Consider the following 25,500-nt stretch of genomic DNA (forward strand, 5'->3'; position numbering starts at 1 on the left):
TTAAAAACGGAGTTCCCTAAGATGAGGTCTTCTGTTCCCGTCGCCTGTGGAATAAGGATTGAGTATTCATTGCACAGGAAATTAGGGAAATGAGAGAAAGATTGAAGACTAGTGCAGCCCGTGATTTCATGACGTACCCTTTACCCCGGGAGAGTTTCTCTGGCCCGAGAATGCGTGGGATGATTTGAACGTGTGCTGTGTTCAGCATGACCCAGAGAGCACGCAGGGCTGTATGTCCAATCGATGTGGATGTAGCGAGGTGGGTGGAACCAAGCTCTCGTGCAGAGGACACTTTCATATATGGGAAAGTATGGGCAACAAATAGACTTCTCTGTTTGGTCTGATCAGTTTTATTTTGTAGATGTGACCTCCATTTTTAAGCGTTGGAGTTGTTCTCAGCAATGCGGAAAACTAATGGCTCTTATTTTGGACACATTCTATGTATATATTCCACGGATTTGGCTGCTTTTGTAGTCACGTGTCAGTCGTGATTGACAAGAATAGGTTTCAAATTCCCAACGCACCTTTCACATACCAAATACAGGCAGAGATTTCTCACTGGAGTTGAGGGTCCTTTGGTCCATTTTTGGGCTTGGTGGCGGGGGCTTTTCCATTAACACTAGGACGACTGTGCCCCTCCGTCATTTTGTCATCATCAATGGCTGACGGCTCCCGTGGAGAATGCTCATTAGCCTTTTAGAGGAATCGGCTCATAGAAAATAGTTTAACCAGCTTTCCCTCCACTACGCACAAGTTTTCATGATCTAGAGAATGAAATTCTGGAAAAAGAAACAATGTTTTAGGCAGTACATGTCCTCACCTAAGACTCACTGCTTTTGACTCAAATTTTTGAACTCTAATCGAAATCTGAAAAATAAAGAGCTTTCTTTATCCACCTCATCCACCATCGGTAGTTTGAGTTTATGGCTACAAACCCAGTAGTCTGGTTACGTCTTCTTTCTGAAATGAAAAAACTATTTTTTACTTTTATTTCTCTTCATGTGAAAAGTAAGTCCCTGTATCTTAATTTACATATCTTTGCTAGGAATTTTCACTAAGTTTTATTTCAGAACTCAGAACAGACGGGTCCATTCAGAGGAGATACAAAATTGCATGTATTTAAAATTTTGCATCTTTTCTACAAAAATCGAGGTGTTACTCCCACTAATCCCTAGAAGCTTGACAAAATCCCCATTCGCAGGGGACAGACACACTTTTTCTGTTGTCATGACTCTGGGGAAGACCATTTCAGCTTCAGTGCTCATTTTTAAATTGTCTTGTGTTTTTTTGGTCATTGTTACCAAACAATGCCACTTCACAGGGAACTTAGCACACAACAGGGGCGATCAAGAGTTTCTGTGTGCACTTGTCATCTTCGCACACCGTTTACACTCTCTGATAAATTGCTTTCATTTTATTCTTAGTCGATAAACTGTGCAGTGCCTTTGGGACTTCTGTTACACAGAATCTGTTTCAACAGAATGTCTGTCCTGGTGGCGGTGTAAATACTGGCCTCTACTGCTTGGAAGGAGATGAGGGTCTTTGAGGTTAGGGTCAGCATGTAAGATCGACTGTGTCTCCTCAGGGCTGTCAACTTGACAGTGTTTTCTGAACGTTTTTCTGAATGGACTAGTTATTTATCTGTATTCACCGAGTTAACCACATATGTTGTTCATGGTGTGTGTATAGGTGTGTGTTTTAGTCTGGTTTTTGTTTAGTTCCTTCCAGCAAACTGTCCTAGCCTCAGCTGTAAGTTTAAATTGTCATGGAAGTTGTCAGTGGGACTCACTTATAGAGCAGTGTTGATTCAGTAGAAAAAGCTTATAAGCTAAGTACCGAACCTGGATAATCCAATTATTTCCACATTGGCAGGCGGAGAGCACGGTGGGGGTGGGGGAGTTGCCCATTTGGGCTGGGACCCAGGGGAACTGGGCAACGGCTCCCACATTCCGTCCCCCAGGTCCCCCAGGTGCTGTGCCGCCTGCTTGCCGAAGGCGGGGGTGGAGCGCGCTTCCCAGTCTCCCTCCCTGGCCTTAATGAGAACAGAAAACCTAAATAAAACACATGTTCATGACCGTCCTGTGCCGGTCATGCAGATGGCAGCACCTCGCATCTGCACAGCTCCGATCACCTCGCTCCTGATGTAACCGCTGTTTATGGGGGAGCTACAGGTGTTCTCAGTCGGGAGAAACACCTCGGCCGGTTTGCAACGCAATGAGCTGGGGCCTCTCAGCGATGATCTGGATTCTTGAACCATCTTTTTCTCTGCTCGCCTCCTAAATTGTTTTATTTAGTGGGTTTTACCATTCTTTGCTTGTTAAATATTCTTTATAAATATTCTTCAGCAAGAACACGCACAGATCTACTGAGCTTGAGTCTCTTCTCTCGTCCTCCTCATTCATGCCTACTTTTCTGCTACGAAATTACATATTCAGGAACGTGCAATGACTCTAGAAGACAAAGGGACCACTTAGTGCTGCGTGAGCGCAGGTAAGTGTGGTCGTGAGAGGGAAAGGTTTCATTTTCAGAGATGGAGTCGGCCGTTGCCCAACGCCCTTGGCTCTCGTAGGAGGGTAGGTCTGCTCACGTTCGTGTGGTCACGTGTCCTCGCATCAAGTCCTCCAGGAAAGGCTGGCATGAGCGGCACAATTCGAGAAATTTGGAGTACTGACATTGTTGAGCAGAAACGGTCTGCTCCTTCCCTTAAAACGCAAAAGAAGGAAAATACTTGACAAAGAACATTCTGCGTTTCCTCATACGAGCCGAACATCCCTAAAAGGTTTCGTTTTAAATCAATGAACCAGCTAGTATTTAAGCCTCGGGCTCCTCCAGATAACTTCCGGGGGAAAGCAGCAAGAGGGGGGCTGAGGAAGACGATGGTGGCATAGGCCACGGCGATGACAACGGCCTGGACAGCCCCTTCCGGAGGCCCCAGGCCATGAAACCTTGCTGCTCTCTAGAAACCAAAGGCGCTTCGTGTCCGGACCACTCCGGGTCTGCTGGGAACAGCTCTTCTGTGTGTGATCACAAAGGGTATGAGCAGAGACGACAAAGGGACACTAGACACTGGCGATGGTTTTCAAGTGCACAAGCCAGGCTACCTTCCAGAAAAAAAGGCCAGTGTACTCAGGCCCGACATATTTTCAGTGTAGCGGCTGCCCAGCGAATGGTTTTCGAATGTATGTCTGCAATCGAACCCTGCTCAGAGAAGCAGCTGGCACACTGAGATGTTGGCTATCGTACTGGCGGGGTGGTCGCTATTGAAATTTGGCTACGATGTTAGAAGATATGGCTCATTCGTGCTTAAAATTTGCAAAGACTGAGGGTTGGGAGGGCAAAGCAAATGCCCTTCATTGTTCTGTAAAATTTTATTGACCCCCTAACCTTTGCCTTCCAAACTTTCTGTGCTTGCAGGAATACCATGGTTGAGGACCACGGTCGCCACTCTGGGAAGGCTGGGGATAACCATGGCCTTCGAAATTGTTTATTTGGTAAATTCAGAATTGTACCCAACAACATTACGGTAATTCCAACATCTATGTCATGGTTTCTCCTAAGTAACTCCACAACTAAATGTGTTGAATTCATTTAAAAACGGTGCAATAGTTTCCTTAGCTCAGTGACATAGTAGCCCGGGCTGGATTCAGCCAGTAAAGATGATATGGTTTGCATTGTAGCTGCTTTCTGCATTGCTATCCTCCATGTTGTGTGATTGAAATACTTCTCATACCGATACGTTTGCACACAGCTGTGGTTCTGTGGGAAGGCATTGGACTCGGAATCAGAACACCTGGTCAGTGCACCAACTTAGATGTGCGTTCAGTCTGTCTTCATCAGCATCGCCCTGTTTGGAGGCCACGGCCAGTCCTGGCCACGCCCTGCACCTGGTAGCCGTGAGCAGGACGGAGCGGAACTAGTGTACATTGGTCTCCTTTCCTAGAAATATTCATGGCATGGCTTCCCGTCCAGCTAGGGTGCCCAGGTGGCACGTAAGTGTCACAGAGCTGGCTGGGTAATGAGTTGCCACTGGAAAAATGTCACTGTCGAGCTCCTCGCTAGCCTTGCTGGGACTCAGCGCCCACGTGGATGTGGAAAGGTGCCAGACGGAAGTGGTTTGCTCAGAGTGTGACAGAGTAGTCGTTTTCAAAGTTAAAAACCATAAAAATGGAAAAATACTGTTACAATTTCTTTGTTACTTCTATATCTGAATGTCTTGCTTATCTTGAATTTATTTAAATATTTTTCATTTAAGACATTTTTTTTTAATCTACAGAAACTTTGGAGTTTCGCTCTGTTCGGGTTTATGTGATTTTGGGGGGATCATCGCCCCGTTTCTGCTCTTCCGGCTAGCGGCAGTTTGGCTGGAACTACCTCTCATCATCTTTGGTACGAGCTCATTTGATGTATTATTCCTACATGTGTTCATCCACATTCCTTGCATTATTAGGTTTCGTATTAAGGATATGCACTTAATATGTTTATAACACCTGGTTCCATTTCGAAGAGCCAGTCTGATTACGATGAAATGCGTTATCCTCAATGATTTAAATTTACTGTATATTAAAGGGTTGCGATGACCAGCATTCCATTTAGCTTTCTTTGTTGAGGTTCTGAGTTAAAATCAACGACTACAAAACTCTTTTGGGATATTCGAGGGTCATTAAAAGCCCGTAATTTTCAGGGGATCGAATTGGACCTTCGGTCTGTTTAAAAAAAGCCTAAAAACCAACCGTATTATTAAATATTTTATACCTATCAATATCATATCTTCATTTGCTTTGACACTAAACATGCAACGCTGAAAGGACAGAGGACACAGATCCTCGTACATGTCACACGACCCCTGTGAGGCCCCTCAGGTTCAGAATCTCCCTCCTACCCCCGATCTTCGCAAAACTCATGCAAGGACAGAATCACAGCTGGGAGGGACCCTAAGGTAACTCAGCTCGGTGCGTCTCCAGGGCTGTTCCCACCTTCGTGCCTGGACCTCACGCCCTCTCCCTTCCTCATCAGGAAAGGTTACAGATGGGTCCCGACCTCACCTGACTTTCCTCCATCTCCACTTCCTTTTTCATTCATCGCTCAGCAGTTTAAATTACCGTGAAAATACTGAGTCCACGAGGACATACGTGCTGAGTCACGCGAAAATCCTCACAGTGCTAGGGACAGTAAAGTCAGCTTCTAATCAGTCGACACCAGTGGAATCGATAAAAGATCATTTCAAATTATTTCATGTGATCTGACCATCAAGCTCAGCATTGATTCTGGAGCCAGCACGAAAAGGGGCAAGGAGAGGGCCGTAGCTCCACCACGATGAGTGGTCCAGGAGTGTCGTTCAGGGTTGGGGTCTGGCCTTCACCGCGTGCCAGGTCAGCCGGGCATCGCTGATGTAGTGCCAGCCCTTCCTTCACAAAGAGAGCCAGCTTTCCAAAGCACCAGTCACATAAAAGTGTGGCAAACGCTGAAAGTAAAGGGTGCTGTGTGAGCATGTCACTGGGACAGCCGACATGCTGAGTCAAAGAGGGAAAGTCAGGGAGGGAGGGAGCGGCGTCTGGGCTGAGATCTGAAGCTGAGTGGAAATTATCCTCATGAGAGGGGCGGGCTGGTACCCCAGGGTGTGGAGAGGTCTAGAACAAGAGGAGTAGCCGTTACCTGGCAGCCAGGCAGCCGAAGGATGGAGCGTGGTGTGTGAGGTGGGGCCAAGAGAGATGAAGCTGGGAGGTGGGCTGGAGCCAGATCGTGAGGGGCCTCATGGGATGTGACTGCCGAGTTTGCAGGTGGGGTTGACAGTGTGTGATCTGCATTTTAAAAAGATGACTCTGTTGACAGATATGCAAATAAATTGGAGGTGGGGGACAAGGCTAGTGGTGAAATAATTAAAAGAATGTTGTCTAGTCAGGTCAGAGATCATAAAGCCTGGGTTTAAGGTGATGACAGTGGGGATTTTGAGGAGAAGATAGATTTAAGAAATATATTAGAAGGAAAATTCATGAGATGGGATGATTGACAAGCGAGAGCCAGAGGGAGCAGGAGGTGGGAGCCCAGGCTCCTGGCTGGGAAAACTGAAGGTGACAGCACGGGCACTAGTTTAGTGACCCCCAGGGGAGCGGGTCTGCAAGAGGACACAGGGCTGTCTGTAGTAGGAAGCGCCTCTAAGAAATTGTGAGAAGCCAGCATGCTTGGACGGAGCTGAGCTCAGGAGAGAAGTGTGGCCTGGCAATAAAGATTTGGAGGCCAAGTGAATGTAGATAACCACGGAAGCTCTGGGAGTGACCAAGACCACCCAGAATACAGAACAGAGTGAGAGGAAAGAGGAGGCCTGGGGCAGAGCCCTGAAGAGTGACCAGGTGTCAGGGTAAGCAAAGAGACAGGAGCGGGCCACGGGGATGAGAAGGGATGCGGGACGGGTAGGAGGACAACCAGAAACTAGGGGGTGGGGACACCAGGGGACAGCAGGTGCATTCACCAGCTGCCAGTGCTGGGCTAGGAGTAAGGTCTGAGACGCCGTGCCATGGGATCTGGCGCTAGGCAGCATGTAGTGATCCAGCTTGAGCAGGGTGGCGGGAGGATACTGGGGAGAACCCAGATCGGATCAGATGGAGGGGGGAGAGGACCCGCAGTGGTGTCGGACCTGGCTTGCACAGCCCACCCGGGCCAATTGTTAAATTTTTGAGAATTTTTTTCTTTGAAAAAAACAATTTTATTTCATTCTTAAATGATCATGAAAGTTTTCAAGCATTTTTGAGGCAGTTGTTAAACAGCCATTATTAAAAAATAAAAAAATATAAAATATGCTAAAAACAGATAACGTACTCAAGACTCATCCGTTCCTAAATTTACGTTCACTGTTATCTGTGTTCTTGAGGCTTTTGGTGTGTCTGTACCTTTGCGGTGGAAACCCTGTGGCACTGCACGTCTCTTCCCAGTCAGTGATGTCTCAGCGGTAGTTTGAAATGTCCGTGGTGGGAGTATTTACACCATGGAAATGGGCAGACGCTACAAATCGGGGCTTTATTTTTGGGAAAAATTCCCCAGCGTGCCGCTAGGATAAGAAGATGTGTAAAAACTAGGAGAGGACAATGTTTCAAGAATTTCAACTCCGAAGAACAGAAAACAGGAGGATGGTAACTGGTGGATAAAGTGAGGTCGGTAGAAGTTTCTACCGACAAAAGACAGGCTAACGGTACCCGAGAGACAATCGCCATGGCAAGGACCCCAAAAAGGACTCTACGAGACAGCCCTTGGGCGGAATAGGGACAAGCCTTACCATGTGACATGGCGGAAGGAGGGAAGAGACGGGGAGGATGCAGGGACCTTCTAGTGCTGGCAAAAGGAAGCTGAGGGAACTCCTTTCTGGTGGCCTGGATTGTCCCCGTGAAGTGGGAGATGAGGTCTTCTCTGAGTGCATGGCACGTACTAGACACTCGATAAATAACTCTTTGATGAGCGAATGAGCGAATGTATGCCAAGAGTACAGGGGCGAAGGGACTGCACGGAATTTGAGGAAGGTACAGAAATCATGGCAAAAGGGAACCGGAGAGCTAGTTGGTATCACCAGAGGGCTGCTGCTGTCGAGGGCTAGTTAAGGTTGGTGAGCACGGCTGCTTCCAGAGTGAGCCGGAGCGGGGAGCGGCCAGCTGCGTGTTCCTCACGGGTGATGCTCTCCTTGTTCTGCAGGTGTCCTGGCATCTGTCTGTGGAGGACTCGTGATGCTTTTGCCTGAAACCAAGGGCATCACCTTGCCGGAGACAGTGGATGATGTAGAAAAGCTTGGCAGGTAGCGTATGAAATTCAGCACATCCTAAATAAAAGTAGCATTGAGAAAACTGGATACCCATGGGAAAAAATGATATTAAATCCCCCTCTCACGTCCTCGGCAAAAAATTCAAAGTAGATGTAGGTTAATATTAAAGAGCTTCATATTAAAATAAACCATCAAAGGATATGGTTTATTTTTAAAATGTGGTTATGAAGAGGGAAACGTTTCTAAGTAAGGTGTTGAAATTCAGAAGCAATCTAAAGAAAACGGGTTGATGAATTGACAAACTAGAAATAAATGTACATCAATAAGCAACTGATTGTGAAAATGATAATATATTCATACTATGGATTTACTGCACAGAGATTAAAAGAATTAAGGTATATCTATATGGAGTGACATGAGAAGATTTTCAAGATTGATTACAAAGTAAAAAGTCATTGAACAATATGTTATAGTATTTATTAAAAAAATAAAAATAATTGAAATTCCTCTATGTAGCTAGATGGCAAGATAGATGATAGATAGATGATGGGTTGGTAGGTAGGTAGGTAGGTAGATAGATAGATAGATAGATAGATAGATAGATAGATAGATAGATAGATAGATATAGATAATAGATAATGATGAGTTTGGTAGATAGATAGATAGATAGATAGATAGATAGATAGATAGATAGATAGATGGATAGAGATAGATAGATAGATGATAGATAGACAGTAGTCAAATGATAGATATAGGCAGACAGATAAATAGAAAGTAAAGGAAGGAGAGAGAAAGAGATTGAATTTTGGAGAAAGGTATCTAAATGATGGGCAGGGAAAGTTAATATCCAACCAATAAATAAATAGGAAATATATTTTTGTTATAGCAACAGAAATTCACAATATACAAATTCTAATTTTCTCTATTTGAAATATCCCACAATAAAAAGGTAGAGAGGGAATGCGAATAGGAGCATTTACAGGAAACTATGTAAAATAATAACGTACACTCTCTGGAGGTAGAATCGGGCTGGGAAGAGGGGCGAGGAAGAGAATACACCACTTTCATATCTACAGACTTCTGATTGGTTTGATCTTTTAAAAAATATTACAACACATGTTCTTTTATTATTTGTGTAATTAAAAAAAATAACAGCTAATTTTAAAAATAAAAATCGACCTTCTTTTACATAATGACCTGGAAATTAAAGGCGTGGATCTCTAAATTAAAAAAAAAAAGTATCCAAAATATTTATAAAAAGACCGAAATATTAGTAACCTCCTGGCAGTTTTTTCTTCACTCGTAGGTTAGGAAGAGAGTAGAAACTAACATTTTTGAGGTACCTGTGTGGTTGATGGTTTCGCATATGTCATTTCATTTAATACTCAAATGATGTGCAATTAATGTTCTCATCCTCACTTTTTCATATACTAGGACATCTATGCTCAGAAAGTTTTCACGACTTCCATGTACTAGGACAGAGGTTGCGACTGTCCAGTGCTCAGGCGTGACTCCCTTGTTTTGTGCGGTTTTATTATTTTATGCCGTATCTTACTTGATTATGAATTTATTTAGTAGCGAGTATCTCCCCCGGGGTAGGATTGGAAATTCCTCTCTTCACATCCTCTTTAAACGAGGTACCACCCTCCTCCCCAGGGTTAGGCAGCCGTTGCTAAGCGTCTCATGACTATTTTACCAGATCTTTAGAACTTACACAGTGATTTCACTGCCCTGTTTCTCGACGCTATTCTGAAAAATAAGTTCGATTAATTATCCCGGGACTTGCCTCAGAAAGTTCTATTGGTGTACTCAAACCCAGACCAGCAGCTCCTATCCCAGTGGCTGACTTCTGACAGGACTGGCCCATCAGAGGACAGGTGGACATTTGTCTCATGAAGTAAACAGATGCTTTTGCTTGTTTGGAAGTGAACTGATGGGCAGTGGCTTCCTACTCACCTAAATCTATCCTCGCATCTCACGCTGGGACGATGCCACCTGAAATTTAGGGGGCGGTGGGAGATTCTCCTTACGCGCTGTCATTTTGTAAGCTAAAATTAAGTCAAGAAAAGAAATTTATAAAAGCCCTCAAAACTGTGTGAAGCCCTCACGAGCGTTACACCAGGGCAACGCCTCGTTTCATCTAGAAAGCGGAGACGTTTGGCTGACTGTGTCAGCACAGACAATTTCTTGGTTTGTATCAGGGTACGGGGGCCTGGTCAAGGGCAAGATGTCCAATCCCGTCACCCCAAGGAGAATATTCCAGAAGTTTAAACGCAGCAAGGGGAAGTGCTGAGAAAGGAAGTAGGGTGATCTTTAAAAAGACATCCCGGCTTTCAGCGAGCCGCACGCCAAAGGAGCCGGTTCCAGTCTGGGATGCCCGGGGGGCTGTCCCGGCCAGGAGGATGGACGGAAGAAGGAGTTGAGCCTGCCTGTCGGTGGCATAGGGCTGTAGCTATGTCGTGGGAACTCGGAGCCCTCCACCCGGAGTGCGGATTCTCTCCTATCATATTTGCCGCCCTCGCTTAGGAAGCGCCCCCACGCCAACATTTCAACAAGAGGACTTGATTCTTCTTCCCGATTCTACCCCCATCACCACTGTTTGATTAAAGCGTGAGAATGATTCACTCCTTCTCCATCCCTAAACCACTCGGGGCAAAAAAGGGGGAAGAGGGAGTGATTTGAGATCAGGACTCTTTCCGCCGATTCAGTCACATTAAAATTAAAGTTAAACAACAGAGTCTCATGGACACGGACTATAGACTAGTGGTTACCGGAGTCGGGGAGAGGGGAGGAGGGAGGTAGATGGAGTAAAGGGGGTCAAATGTGTGGTGACAGAAAGAAATCTAACTATGGGAGGTGAACACATTATGCAATATATATACAGTTATATGTAACTATATATATGTATAACTATATATAGTTATATATATATAGTTATATATATATAGTTATATATATATAGTTTATAACTATATAAATATAAATAGTTATATATATATAACTATATATATTTATATAGTTACATATGTAGTTATACACATATAGTTATATATATATAACTATATATATAACTATATGTAGTTATATATAACTATATATATAACTATATATAACTATATATGTATAACTATATATACAGTTATATAACTATATATGTAAATGTATATATAGTTATATATATAGTTATATATAACTATAGTTATATTTATATAGTTATATATATAGTTACATATAACTATATATATAACTATATATATAACTGTATATATAACTATATGTGTAACTATATATATTACTATAGATATACTATATATAGTTATACGTATAACTATATATAACTATATATATAACTATATAACTATATATATAACTATATATTACTATATATATAACTATATATAGTGTTATATATATATATATATAAAAAACACTATTTATATATATATATAAATATATATATACACGCCTTACTGTTAAATTGTACACCTGAAACTTACTGGATTTCGTTAACCAATGTCATCATAAGAAAAAATAATAATAAATAAATTACACACAATCGAGTTAAACAATTGGGAGGGATAGAATTTTGGAGGGGGAGGAGCAGACAAATGGTGTGCAGGGAAAATTAATATCCAACCAATATATTAACAGGAAGAATGACACCAACAAAAATTCAAGTTATACAAATCGTGATTTTTTTCTCTGTTTGTAACTATTCATAAGAAAAAAATGGGTAAGTTAATTAATTATGCCTAGTCCCTACTCTTGGAGACAATCTAGTAAAAGTGTGATTTACAGTTTTATAAGTTAAGCACATTAATTAGATTCCATAGTTATTTACTCTGAAAAAAATAAAAAAATCTACTTTGCTCCAAATTGTTGAAACCTGGTAGCATTTTCCCTTCTAAAACGGCACTTAATCATTATATCATTTCTGCTATTTCTTTGTTCACATTACCAGCTCATTCTCAAACCATCTGTTACTCAGTAGAATGTCATAAAGAACTTATACACTGTAATGCTAATCAACCCTGCTAGGGTCTGGCAGCAGGTAGAGAAATGAGCCTAGAGACAGTTATTTTTGTTACCTCCGAGTGGGTTTTTATTTGACATCACGCGTGAGTGTGTTTGATCAAAACCAACTGTGATATTGAGTAGTGACAAGAATTCCTTCTAACTGGTGGTAGACTCTTTCGTAAGGATTTTCTCTTTTCTCCTTTGTTTTGTTCATCCACATTCCTATAAACGTGGCAGGAAAAAGAAAACCCCAGCGTCCAGCTCTCACCTTTGAGGCCCCCGCCGAAGACGAAAGGAAGGAGCTATTTGGGCGACCCCAAGGAGCCAAAGTGCCTTGCAGAGACACGTGCGTGTCTGTTTCAGCCGCATCTCCGTGCAGCAACAAGTGTTTTTTAATACTTTACAACAAAGAAAGACATTCAAACTCTCCAGAGTTATTTTTGTATACTGTCAGATAAGAGGTCTTTTCTGATATTGGAACCGTGTCCCTGAGCCATCGGCTCCACAGACACCAGAGAAGCTCCCGCAATTCTCATGACGGCTCCGTCCAGAAAGCGGGGTGAGCAAACCCAGGATCTGGGGAAAGTGTACAGACGTGGCGTCATCAAATCTGATCAGGGAACCAAGGCTCTGGACTGAGTGTTCTGAAGATTCGCGGGAGGATAAAGTTTGGGGAATTCCGTTACTGCAGGGACCGGGGCGCACGGTACCGAGCTTCCCCTCTCTGCTTGCCTTGAGCTCCGCGAGCCCCTGTAGCATCTTGGGCGACAGTGTGTTTGGGCCTCGTTCCATAAATAAGAACAAACCTGTTATACGATGGGACGGTTTGATTCCGTTGTTTATAAAATCAGGTTTGGTCCTGAGATGACTCGGGACAGTTTTGACCCTCTGTTAGTCAACACCTTGAGCCACATATTCAGTTCTTTACTGAAGAAAACCCATGGACTATGGTTTCATGGGTCTTAAGATTTTAACCGCAGAGGTATATTTATCTTATATTTGTGAGTTCAGTTCTATGTCAGTGCCCACAGTCAAAAGTGAAAAACAGGCACAGTCTCATTCAGTCTTGATACTTTTCACTTGTTTTGGGAAGTAGCTTACATTTTAATTTACAAGAAAGGTCAATTATATTCACACCTAAAAGAATTAGCAGAAACTTTGTAAGTGACTTTATAAATACTAGTAAGGGATTCGATCTTTCTTTTTTTTATCACTGAGACTTTTGAAATATGGAGCTTAACTATAAACATGCTATCTTTTTCTGACGTTCCGCTGTATATGGTACATTTGTTATATTTTCAGACTCAGTTTATATCTTACGCAGAATTTTTTACTGAGTTATTTTGTGTGGCCAGGCAAAATGGACACCAAGGGGAAATCTTGTCGAGGAGGAAGAAAATTTTCGTGTACGACGTGTGTGCTAATTGTAAAATAAGCTCTTTGATCCTCGAAACACATCCGGATGGAATGAGAATGTTTTAATTTTCAACAAAACAAACACGGCTCTTTGAGGACACAGCGCTACATTTCCCCTTTATTCACGCACACTTGCTTCGGGCTCTCCTCGCAATTCTCTTTGATGTAGGATGTCTGATGCTCTTCAGTACCTACCACCTTTGAATTGTATTTTGAGTTGATATTTTGGGCCTGATAACAATAAAAAATGGAAATTATCCAGAAAAATCAGTATCGATCTTCTCTCTTCCTTTGAATACGGGTCCATAAAACACTATCCCCAAGTGACAGTGTCTGCTGCATACCTGGGCAGCCAATTAGTAATGGAGATGAGGTGGTTCATTGTTCCTTTACAGGCCATTGGCGCCACTCCTAGACCATAGGTGACCCAGAATAACATTCAGACTCTTGGCTGGTCTCGTGTTACATTTCCATTGCCCGATTTACCTCGTGATACTCAACTCCACCCAGTGTCCCCTGTACTAGGCTAACGTCAAATTGTCCATAACAGATTTCACTCCCAAGAATAAAATTTGTTCTCATGACTCCCCATGCACATTACAGCTTTCAACCCGTGCATCTCAGTGCCAGGAATAAAGACATTAAAGATATGTGTCAAGCTGTCTTTCGCCACCAAGGTAAACATATGGGTGACTTATGAGGACTTCTCTACGATTTCACAGGCTTAGTCTCATACTATTCCTTGTGAGAAAGAGTGAAATCCCTAAAGGCTGTTGAGTTACACTACTTAAAACTGATAGGGTGGACGAAGAACATGAAAACAATGAAAATCGAAATGATTAAATCAAAGTAAATACAGAGTTTATTTTCAACAAATGTCATAGCTATGTGGCTTTATTATTATAGAATCTGGCAGTCCATGGGCAGGAAAAATTTATCCACGATAATACTAAAAAATGTTGAGGTTTGGCAGTAGATGGTAGCTAAGTACGGCGTCTTAGTTTGATTACTGTCAATTATTTCCGAGCATGCTCAGTCCCCTGCCCACGGTCCAGCATCCAGAGATGTTGATACTTCATTCTGTCTCCCATCCAGTTAATTATTTCTCATTATTCCTTCAATCCAAGTAACGAACCATGAAACACGGACATAGACACCAGGCTTATTGGGGCGTGCACAGCCAAGACCCCAAGAAGTGACTCCTTGTAAAATGTATTTGTCCTTCTCGAAGCAAACCAGAGGCCCTCCACTGTCACCCTAAGCAGAGAGAGGAAAAAAAATGTGAGGATTAAAGTGCCACGCTGTCATTATGGGGTGGCCATCCTCCCGTTTCCCAAGCGTAAATCTTCCCAGTATTTAAACATTCCTTTCCAATAAAAAGGAATTTATTAACATATTATTTGAACTTCTTCTGTGTTTCAATACTTAGCAGGATATATTCCACAAAACGACACCATTTAATGTTTGCCGGGGGAAAAAAAAAATCCCCTGTGCATAGCGTACTCATCCCTTTCCGCCTCAAGGTTTGTCAGGCAGAGGAACCCCAAGAACAGTCGTACAGGACAAAGCTGGCCTTTGTCCTACGCGCTCTCCATTTCCTCCTGGGAAGGCCACCCTCCCAGTCCCATCCACCGGCACGCCCCCGGAAGGCGTGCGCTGTGGCAGCGATGGGTCCTGCCTGGTCCCTAAGGCCCTTCTGGAGCTCAGGCCTTAGACAGTCTGAGTCAGTCCTCGGGAGCAGACCCAAGGCCCTTGTGGGCGACATTCAGACTGTGGCCTCTAGTCAACAAATTCTTCTTGAATCTGAAGCTTTGGGGCTCAAACGTCTGAGGCGCCAAGGCCGGCCAGCACGAGACTGCCTTGGACCTCTTCATTCTCTCTGTACCTGGCAACTGTCGGTGCCCCCGGACAAATGTCCAGCACAGAGCTCAGTCGACTTGACTCTCCCTTTCAGGATGTCGTTGCGATTGCACACTTTGTTCTCAATCACGGGCAGCTGGGCTTCTTTGAGCACGCCAGCGCCAAAGGTGCCTGTGTTTCAAAAGAGTGAAGAAATGGTTACTGGATCCAAACCATGCTCGCAAGGAAAGTTCCAGAAGGACAGATCCGCAGGGACAGTTCTCTTGTGAGATGGCAGAAAACAAGCAGTCAGTTCCCAATACCACTCAAACTTTTTTTTTTTTTTTTAACCTTGAGAACATAAACCTTACATAACATTTCACGTTTCTAAGACCTGGATTTAAAAATCCGGGCTCCTTTATCGGGTATCGGGGTTTGTTTATATTGTTATTTGAGTTTCTTTTTTTTTTTTTTTTTTAACATTAAGAGATAATTTTTTATTTTGTAAAGAGAGGTTGAGAAATACAACTGCTATTATTTTTATATATATTTTCTCTCGGGCTTTTAAAAAATGTTCCTTCTACTACTTATAATGCATAATTTTATACCCGGATTTTTTCACACAGTGTATCATCAGGACTGCTTTACAATGTTGCAATCGTCATAATTATTATTTTAATGGGAAGTGACAACGTAACGGATACGGAGTTTCCCTTCGGGGTGAGAAAAGTGGTCTAGAAATAGTGGTGATGGTTGCACAACATGATAAACGTACTAAATGACACTCACTTGGACTCTTCAAAATAGTTAAAATAGTAAACATTATATGCATTTTACTACAATATTTAAAAAAAAATAGCTATTATTCGCTGGCAGTTAAACTTTTCGGGCATAAGCTCCTCACGCAGTGTGTGTCATTTAATCCTTACCGTGGTCCTGGGAAATGGGCATGTTTGTCACTCCTGCCACACAGGCAACGAACTGAGGCTTAGAGAGGGTGCGTGGTTTGCCCGAGGTCCCCCAGAGAGTGAGCACTGGACCTGTGATTCGAACCTACCATGCTTGCCGGCTCCCCCGGCTGCTTCCAGCATTCTAAGTCTTTGTTCATACAGTTTGTTCCTATTCCTCAATATTTTCTTAAGTCTAATTTCCCAGAAGTTATATAGAAGTTAGATATGGCTCCCCCCAAAATTCACCAAATTATTTTCTAAAAGGGTATGTCATTGTAAAATGTCACCAGAAAACAAACGAACAAAAAACCATTTCGCCACATCCTTACTAGACATATAATAAGTTAAATATTTTTATAAGATATCTAATAATTTAAATATTTTTAAAATATTTGCTAATATAATGGGTGGAAATCGTCTCAATTCATTTTCAAATTTATATTTCTATTGCAATCAGGGAGAGTAAATATTCTCCTCTGTGCCTGTTTCACTCATTTTTTGGTTTTTGGGTTTTTTTGCAAAAAACTTCTTTTTAAAATTTTGTTTTGTTTTACTTTGGCAAATTGAAATAGAACACTTACAAAATCACCAGAGTAAATGCTGTTTTTCCAGATGGACACACCCAATCTTCCAATTTTGCAAGCCCAGTTTTCACCAGAATTTTGCAAAAAATTTGGCATTGCTGACATATGTCAGCCAAGAGATGAGGTCCTATCTCTTCTCCAAAGACTCTGAATAACTTGGATAACCGTCTTGAGTCTAGAGAACTGATACTCGATCTGGAGTTGACAGGGGCACGTAAGAGGACCGCCATTTAGAAAGCAGAGGTTTGTCCCGGCCCTGGCTGGGCAGAGCCGCCCCATGGAGGGAGGGCCTGATCACGGGAGCAGTGGGTGGGGGTGCATCTCTTGAATTGAGTAGATGCGTGGAGGGAGCAGCCTTCTCAAAAATTAATTTATTCAGGTGTCCTGCTCTTGCGTCTGCTTTTTAAGCAAGACAGACACGCTAATGCTAGTGACAAATCCGCCCCAAGTTGATGGGAAGTTGGCGTGGTCTGTGTGGAGGTGCTGCCATCCTGTGGCCACAGTGGAAATGGCATTTCCGAGGGTGGGGAAGCTGGGAATGACCTTGGGACTAGGTATCCTCTGGGGCCTTGGAGATCCCTGAAAACGCCCGATGATTGCTGATGAGGGGCTGACCGGAATGGGGTCTCCACACCCCAACAGCCTCAACACAGGTTTACCTCGTTTTGGAATATCGAAGTCAGGGCAAGTCGAGACTGAAGGGGAGGGAGGGAAAATTTTGACCTCACACCAAGAAGCTGTGAACGGCGATTGATCTGATGTCATTATGGACATATAGAAAATTGGCAAACAGCCTGACTCATGTTTTGTGACTCCTCCTTGTCTAATGCATATACTAAAATTCATTTTAGTGTATTCTCAGTGGACGTGGCTGAGGCCAGGAGACACAGGGGAGGGAGCCCAGCGCAGAAGAGTGTGGATGGTGGAGAGGAGGCAGAAGCAGCAGCAGATAGGCTCGAAGGCCAGGCAGGTATGAGCTCCGTCTGGGCTCAGGCGATGTGATGTGACGTTCACGGGTGATGGTGACGGTGGGGAAGGTGATGGTGACGGTGGCGATGCTGGTGGTGAGGATGAAGGTGGTGGTGGTCGTGGTCATATTACAAGCACAGGAGCTGCTGACATGCCATCTCTAAAGCACTGAGTACTTCATACGCATTACTCACAGGGACCTTATTAGCTGGTACAGATGAGGACACCGAGGCTTACAGAGATTCACTCCCTAACGTCACATGGAAGATGGTAGAATCAGAACTTCCATTCCGGTCCATGTCATTTTAAATCCATACTTTCATCAGCCAGCAGATTTTGCAGCTCACTAAAAATGTCCCTTTTTTGGCTTAATCCTGTTCGCATTGGATTGTCTGCCACTTGCAAAAGAGGGTCGTATGGGAACGACTATGCTCCCTGTCATTCACAAGACTTAGGGGTGCCTGGTGCTTTGTCTGCACTTTCTCAGTGTTTCCCCACGGTGGCCCTGCAGCCCATTTTCCAGATGGGAAAACAAGTTCAGAAAGAGTTCGTGACTTTTCTAAGTACCTGCAGCTGATAAGTGGGAGTCAGAGTCCTGACGTGGTTGGCTGTCTCCTCGACCACCCACCTGGACCACCTGCCGGGCATGCAGTTCTCACCACAGCCCTGAACCTTCTCGCGGAGCCTCAGATCCCTCATTTGCAATATGGGAACAACAATGTCGAACTCACAGGGGTTTGTGGCGTTTAAATTTTTTTAAATGGAAGGAGCGGACCAGCCTGGCACATCCATAGTGTTGCTTCATTTGTCAAGTTTCCCTTTATTTCTTCTTAATCCTCACAGGTTCCGAAAAGCAGAAAGAGGGTATTTGGGAATCCAGGAGGTGAGGTTTTAAACATAGTAGGGAAAGTGCAGGAAGGAGGAAGACAAGTTTTAAATCATCTAAAACAGTAGTTTTTAACCTTTTTTTAAGCCACAAAAGCTGTCTTTCTTCAAATGAGAGTTTATGGACCACCCAAGTGTAGCACAGGTGCTGATATGATCCTGCATAAATGCTTCCTCTCCCACCCTCATCAACCAACACCAAATACCTACTAGAACTGGGACCTTTCCTTGCCCCAGCTGCCCGTCTGTCCCATCCCGACGGCCTCAGACACGTGGGTATTTGTGGAGACTAAATTGACTATAATTTTGTTGCTGTTTTACATCACATATGGGAGCTCAGTATGATTAGCTTCACATGAAAATTATCTAACATCTTGTGTCAAAACCCTGCTTACCTGGAGACACTATATTAATATTGAATTTACGGGCTAAGAGACTCAGAGAAACACTGCCCCTCCCCTCACCCAGGTCCACGGACCACGGAGACATAGGCAGGTGCCCAGACAAGTCAGGACGCGGGTGGACCTCATTCACCGATAAGAATTTGTACAAATGCTCATTTTCTCATGTAGGCTACCGGTCCAGACCAATTCATTATGTGAGTCATGGAATTTGTCTCACCTTGGGTTTCTCCCCAGCCAGTGATGTAACATTCCGTCCGGTCAGCGACCACATAATTTGCGGATGGCAGACAAGCCGGGATTATCTTTTCAGTGATGGTGGCAGGTCTGAAAGGAAGACATCAAACGTGACATCTGACCGCCCTGCTAGAAGACGTCTCTGTATGACATGTCTGCCATACATCTGTTGGTCACCTACAACACCACGCCACCTGCCCCGAAAACCCAGAACCTCTTGAGCTGGCATTTCCTCGATCCACTGGCGCGATGTCATGTAGAACACAACTTTTCAGCCTCACAATTGCCTACAATACCTTATGACCTAGGCAAATAGAGTATTTTGTTTAAAAGACGTAAGTCGTAGACAAGAAAGTAGAGGTGGGAGATACCTTTTCACATCTAAAGATTCACTTTTCAGGTCTATTCTGTGCGCTATTGGAACTTTATGCCAAGTGCCTGCTCTTAGCATTTTTAAAGGGCTTTGATCGGAAGATGGACCATATATCTGAAATACTATCTATCACAGGCTTTAATAATGGCAAACGTATCATCATGAGCAAGTCACCCCATCTTTTGTGTCTCCAGTATCCTCAGCTATAAATGTTACAACACCACAGTGGTAAGAATCCAACAAAATGCTGGATCCCGGATGAAAGAGGATTGGAAATCGGCAACTTTGCGTAAGCAAAATGGCATTGTCGTGCTGGGAGTTCCAGGGAATCCTAAACACTAGGACTTCTATTTGTAGACTTGATTCAGTTTCAGCAAGTTCAAGAGGAAAACAGGTCAGAGATACGAAATGCCCTAATCTGATTAAGAGCCGTCACTGCCCCCACTTTGAAGCAGACGCACCTCAGAGTCACCGGCATAGACCCAGCCTCTCACGTGGCGTGACCCCTCATAGAACACCAATCAACACCTTGGACTCTGGGGGGTGGGAGGCGCGGGGTGGGTCTTCTAAAGCTCCAGTGTATCAGTCTGTCGGAGAACACTTCTAAACCCCTAAATCTGCTAAATTATTTCTTCAGGCTATCAGATGCCCCATGGGAAAGGAGGGGAAGCGAAGCAGCTGCTTTTTCTGGGCTAAGTCAAGAAGGCCCTTTATTTCCTTTCTAGAGAGTCCAAACACCCCAGGAAGCCAGTTCTCGGTTTACTGACCCTGAAAACTTGTGAGGAGTGTCTGACCCGACCCCGCAGAGCAGCGCTCAGTTCCTGCCCCATCCTCATCACCATCGGCGTTGCCCCACCTGGAACCCATCCGACACGGCTAATGTGCCCTGTGTGCCTTGTTGACTGTCTCGAACGTGCCTATTCTCAAAATCGCTGTCCGTTTACTTAGCTGTCTCCATTGGGACCCGTTTCCAAATACTGCTAACGTTAAGCGACATAAGCAAGTCTATCATTTTGTCTGGCTTCGCATAAAAACACCATTTAGACAGGAAAAGTAAAACCGAACATGAGAAGTATCTGCATTTGCGAATTGTGTGTGTGTGTGTGTGTGTGTGTGTGTGTGTGTACACTGTGGTTTTTTAAGTGCTTTGAAATACATAATCTGATCTGATTCCCCCAAATATATTATAATGTTGAGAGGAGAATCGTCAGCCTGGAATAAGGGAATAATTCTCTGATCGCGAATGCGTATTCGCTGACTGGTGAGCATCAAGCGACAGAGTTTAAGAGTCACTGTGTATCTCGTGTTTCAACCCACTCTTTTCCCGCCTGAGGAGACGGATTCCAGTGCCTTCTGCCAGACCGAAGCCCTTGTGCCTTTCATGTCTGCGACAGTGGCCCCCGCCCAAGCCCCGCCGGCCATGCTCGCTCATCTTGGGATAGAAACTGCGGGACGCGGGTACCTGCTCAGCTTCAGCAGCGCGATGTCGGCCCGTGTGGGCTCCAGGAACAGCTTTGCCACCTCTATCTCCTGAACGTCCGCTTCAAGATTTAACTCTTTGTGGGCACCCAGGATGACCTTGTACGACGAAGGCCTCGAGGACCTGAAAAAGACGATGACATGAGCTGCAAAATCCGGGCCAGACCCTTCATCGGGCGCCCTTCCGAGCCACGGACATCGAGTCGTCCCCAGACACTCGGTTCTCCACGGTTAGTTTCCTCTGAGTGGCGAGAATGTGGGCATTAAGGGAGGTTCTCAGGGATGCTTTTGGCCCATGAAGCCAACACTGAGGTCAGCACAGGGACAGACACTCATGTCGGGGGAGCCTCAGGGGGACCAGTGCCTGTCACAGTGAACGGCTCTGACCTGCCATTTATCCAGGTCTACAAACCCACCTGGGCTGGGTCTGGAAATACCCTCCTCCTCTCTCATTCAATGGCCCTGGCGATTCTGTCTCTGGCTTCTCCACATCCCCTCCCTGGTCCCTAGTGTCACGCCATAAATGGAAGGAAAGGAGGGGACAGGAAAGGACAGAGGCAGGAAGCCCTTAGGACAAGTCCTCATGTCATTCGCCCCCCTAAACATACCTCTCCAAGCAGTGGGCGGCCGTCAGCACCCACTCCCGGGCTATCAAAGTGCCTCCACAGAAGTGCTTTCCAAATCTAGGAGAGAAACGTGTCGAGATTTTAGTTAATTCCAATGATTCATCCTACAGAGAGGCAGAAAGAAGCGTTCGCTCCACTTCGATAATGTCGCTGTTATCCCAAATATCCGAAAGGCAAGGCTATCGGCCCACGGGAAGGACGGCGTGTTGTCCTTCGAGACTGAACTTTCCAGAAGGTCCCCTCCACATCACTCCTTAAGGCGACTGGGGGAGGCCCAGGCACAGCCCATCCACAAGAAAGCAAAGCCATGTGGCTCCGACAGAGAGCCTGCATCCTCGGCTGTGACCGGTCGGTCAGTCCTGACCTTTAACAGAAGTGACCAGGCACAACTCGACCCCGCGAGGTCCCTTTCAGTTTTTTTCCTGACCAGATCTCTGCAAGACCCGATGAGTCATATTCAGGAAGCCGAGTGTGATCCCGAAAGGCTGTGACTCATGGGAGTTTGCTGGTTTCACTGGAGAAAATTCCTCCCCCTTTTTGAGGAGCGGGGGTGGGTGGCTCCTAAAGGATTTGCTTTATAAGACTCTTTAGACACATGGTAGCTCATAAAAAATGACGCGAGTGCTCCAAAGTAAATCGTGATAAACGGGACACACATACTGAGGTCGTGATAGTGGGCGTCAGCCAGGAAGAGACCCCAGCCCAGTTTAGGAAACAAGGAATTTGAAATGTGTGAAAGGTGAAGACTCTGAATAGCAGAATGTTAGTAAGTGATAAAGCAAAGAAAGAAAAGCCAACTCGACGATAGAATGAGGCGGACGGGAATCGAGTTTATCCACGGCGGGTCGCGAGCGTGCGGCAGGGGAGGCTCGCTAGCGGAACCTGACGCCTGAGCACCTGTGCACAGGTGCAGAAACGAGACCGGGGAGCAAGGCACGCAGCCTGCGTCATGTGTGTGCTTGATGCGAGACCCCGGGGAGAACGGCTTGTTACAGGCGGGTGCCACTGAGATGATCCCCCAAAGCGCCCCGGTTCCCAGGCTCAGCACCGATCACGCCTACCCTCGGCGATCATGAGCTACCCCACACTGAGGAAGGGTAGAGAATGGGTCCGCACCCTCCGAAATAAACCCAAGAATTCACAGACGTGTAAAAAAGAAAAAGGAAAAGAATCTGTATCTGTGAAAGATAATGTTGTCCTTGCTCCTCCCAAGTGTCACGTTTCTAAAAATGTCCCCTCCTCCTCATTTTTCAAGGAGACAGAGGGTGTCTGCGGAAACCTTCCAGGCATAGTTGATACTTCCCCAGCAGTAATGGAACTTGCTGTAAATTGGGGCATCTACAGATTTTGATGATAGCTGCCCGGATCAAGAACAAAGGTTCCAACTTTGGCTATTGTCAAAAGTAAAGAATCTAAAAATATATAATTCCATTTTTTTTATATATAGTTTCCTTGCTCCCGAGGAGGATGCAGAGGCAGGTACTGATACCAGAGCTCTGTAGGCAGGCAGTGCAGGGCTCGGGGAGGATATTTCTGGAACTGTTACCTTGTCCGAAGGCTGATTTGCCAGGGCCAGGAATGTGGGTTTGCCACACAGCCACCTACGACCCTCCCGGGACATTTCTTCGGCTCCACCTTGGGCTTTCCACAGTTGAATGAAGAGGACACTGGGGCACAAAGTGGGAAAAGAACCGTATCTGAAGATGGGAAAGCTGGCATTTCCATCACATAAGTCAAGATAAATTAATGGCTCACGGCCCCAAGCACGGAATTGTTGACCTCTCAAAGACCGGATGAGTCATGAGATCGTAAGCATCTTCTGAGATCTTTTTTCCCTAAGTTCCAAAAGTAGTAGTAGACAACATAGAACTTGCTTATTTCAAAAAAAAAAATAGAAGTACTTTTTTTAAAATGATTTTTTTTTGGGGGTGGGGGGTGATTAAGTAAATTAGTAGACTCGGGCATTAGAACGAGAGCTTTCCTGAGAGCACCTTGACTGACACAAATTGTTCTTCTGACCTGATCTAATACATCTAGAGCAGCATATCATTATTCCCACCATTGTCATCATCATTGTCATCGCCACCAAGCTACATAGTTTCCTGAAAACCGTCGTCCTCTTCCCCGTTGAAAGATGCCAAGGGCGTTGTTTAACGGAACTCTCCACCTGTGCATGTATGCACACAGGCATGCGTTGTATGTAAGATAACGATCCTAAGCTGGAATATCACCTCCTCTCAGCCGGCTTCGGGACACCTCTTCCAGGGAGCCTCCCAAGACTCACCCCACGCCCTGGGTGTAACTTACATTCATTCACCTGCCTGTCCTCTCTCTTTACCTCCCACCTGCATCCTCTCTTCACCCAGCCTGCAGGGGACCCGGAGGGCAGGGGTAGAGTCCACCTATGGTAGCACCCACTAATGCCTGGAACAGTTCAGGGGCCACCAAGGGTGTTCGTAAAATGCTTCTCTGTGGCCCAGAGCTCTTTAAGGACTTCAGAAATATAGGTGTTACTAATACTACCACAAGGGGGAATTTCCTTCATTCCTAACCAACTAGAGATTCTACCCTCTAGTGAATCTGGAACCTGCATTTTCCAAATAACTCTCCACTTGTTGTGGCCTGTTCTGAGAATCTCTACATAGTAGTCTTTTGAACAAGGAAGAACGCAATGTAATGAAATCCTGCTTTCTAATTCTGAGCCTAATTTCTGCTCCTGTGCCTTCCATAGAGTAGATCTGCATAAAAATACTAAGAAAAGAATAAATACAGAGGTTATGGTACTCTGGTCCTTTTTACTTATCATCTGTACTGAATGGGTTGGTAGTATTGGAATGAGTTATTTAAATTATTCAACAAAGAAAAATGCAATGTGAGATAAACGAATATAAGTAAATAAAAATTACGTTTAAGTTGGGCATCCTTCAACTTTTAAAGTTAATATTAAAGAGAAAAATCATAGGATGCTTTGGTGAAATAGAGAGACAGAGTACTGGGCTGAATAGAATATAATTCTGATTTTAGATTGTTTTATTGACGCTTTGACCTCTATGCAATTGGCATAGTGCTATTTGTTTAATAACGCCCTATATTGGCACAAATTTTTCAAGTATGTTGCTTCAAAAAGTTTATGTGTAGCCAAAAAAGTTAATCAACAGTACATTTTAATCTTAAAGATGAGTTTTCCCAGCAAATTAGAAAGAACGTAGTTTGAAAGTTTTAAGGAAAACGATCGTAAGGAAAATGATCGTTAAGAGATTCCCCTCTTAAATAAAGAAAATTCAAAATTTCTCAGGGAATGAGCAATAAAATTTTTAAAGAAAAAAGAGAAAAAAATGCAAATTAAATAGACAAAATCATACCTCAGAGAGATTTATCATTCTGAAAAATCCAATTAAAAATCACAAAGACACACAAGCACGCGCGCGCGCGCGCGCACACACACACACACACACACACACAATCCTTTAAGATAGGACTGCCACCCTTTTAAGTGCCGATGTGTTATTCTGGAGGAACTGTGGGTCACGATTTAATTAATTCATTCATTCTTTCATCATATATGCATTAAAGACTCATAGTGCCTACTACCTGCCACGCATTGCTCTGGAAAGAACGAAATAGCTCAGATTCTTTACTCTGTTTTCAATCTTCACATTCTAATGGGTCAGTGTGTAAGACAAACCTCTACAGGCTGATTTCAAAGGAGATGGCCTTTCCTACAATTCTGGTATCCTCACCCGAATGAAGGATGTAAAAGAATCAGGTTCTTAGAAATCAGAGAAAGAAGAAAGAATGGGAGGAAGATTATTCCAGCAGGCTGTGAGGTCCCCCGCCTCGCCATGATGTGAGCGTGTGAGGTCAACCCAAAATTGGTGAGAAGGGTTCAAGCCAGACCATTCCGTCTGCCCTTGAGACCTGTTTCCTGCAGAAGCGGGGGGTGCCCAGGCCTGACGCATGCTTGAGAAGGCTGGACGCCT

General features: G+C 44.4%; 2 protein-coding genes across 2 annotated transcripts in view; one reads left to right on the forward strand and one right to left on the reverse strand.

The window, feature by feature from the left end:
- The window catches only part of SLC22A3 (solute carrier family 22 member 3), an 84,277-nt gene extending 70,822 nt beyond the window's left edge, over window positions 1-13,455 (forward strand). The window contains exons 8-11 of the mRNA XM_039881190.1: window positions 3,415-3,523; window positions 4,274-4,386; window positions 7,678-7,777; window positions 11,999-13,455. Coding sequence (XP_039737124.1) covers window positions 3,415-3,523; window positions 4,274-4,386; window positions 7,678-7,777; window positions 11,999-12,035 — 359 coding nt within the window. The 3' untranslated portion in view covers window positions 12,036-13,455. The remainder of the gene's footprint in view (window positions 1-3,414; window positions 3,524-4,273; window positions 4,387-7,677; window positions 7,778-11,998) is intronic.
- A 561-nt stretch (window positions 13,456-14,016) lies between these two features.
- PLG (plasminogen) overlaps window positions 14,017-25,500 on the reverse strand; it is a 36,142-nt gene continuing 24,658 nt past the window's right edge. The window contains exons 11-16 of the mRNA XM_039882263.1: window positions 23,067-23,263; window positions 21,503-21,577; window positions 20,878-21,018; window positions 19,026-19,132; window positions 15,063-15,208; window positions 14,017-14,434 (exon numbers count right to left, since the gene is read on the reverse strand). Of these exons, the coding sequence (XP_039738197.1) occupies window positions 14,273-14,434; window positions 15,063-15,208; window positions 19,026-19,132; window positions 20,878-21,018; window positions 21,503-21,577; window positions 23,067-23,263 (828 nt within the window). The 3' untranslated portion in view covers window positions 14,017-14,272. The remainder of the gene's footprint in view (window positions 14,435-15,062; window positions 15,209-19,025; window positions 19,133-20,877; window positions 21,019-21,502; window positions 21,578-23,066; window positions 23,264-25,500) is intronic.

Source organism: Pteropus medius, unplaced genomic scaffold, assembly GCF_902729225.1.
Source record: "Pteropus medius unplaced genomic scaffold, Ma_sr-lr_union100, whole genome shotgun sequence".
Classification (NCBI taxonomy): domain Eukaryota; kingdom Metazoa; phylum Chordata; class Mammalia; order Chiroptera; family Pteropodidae; genus Pteropus; species Pteropus medius.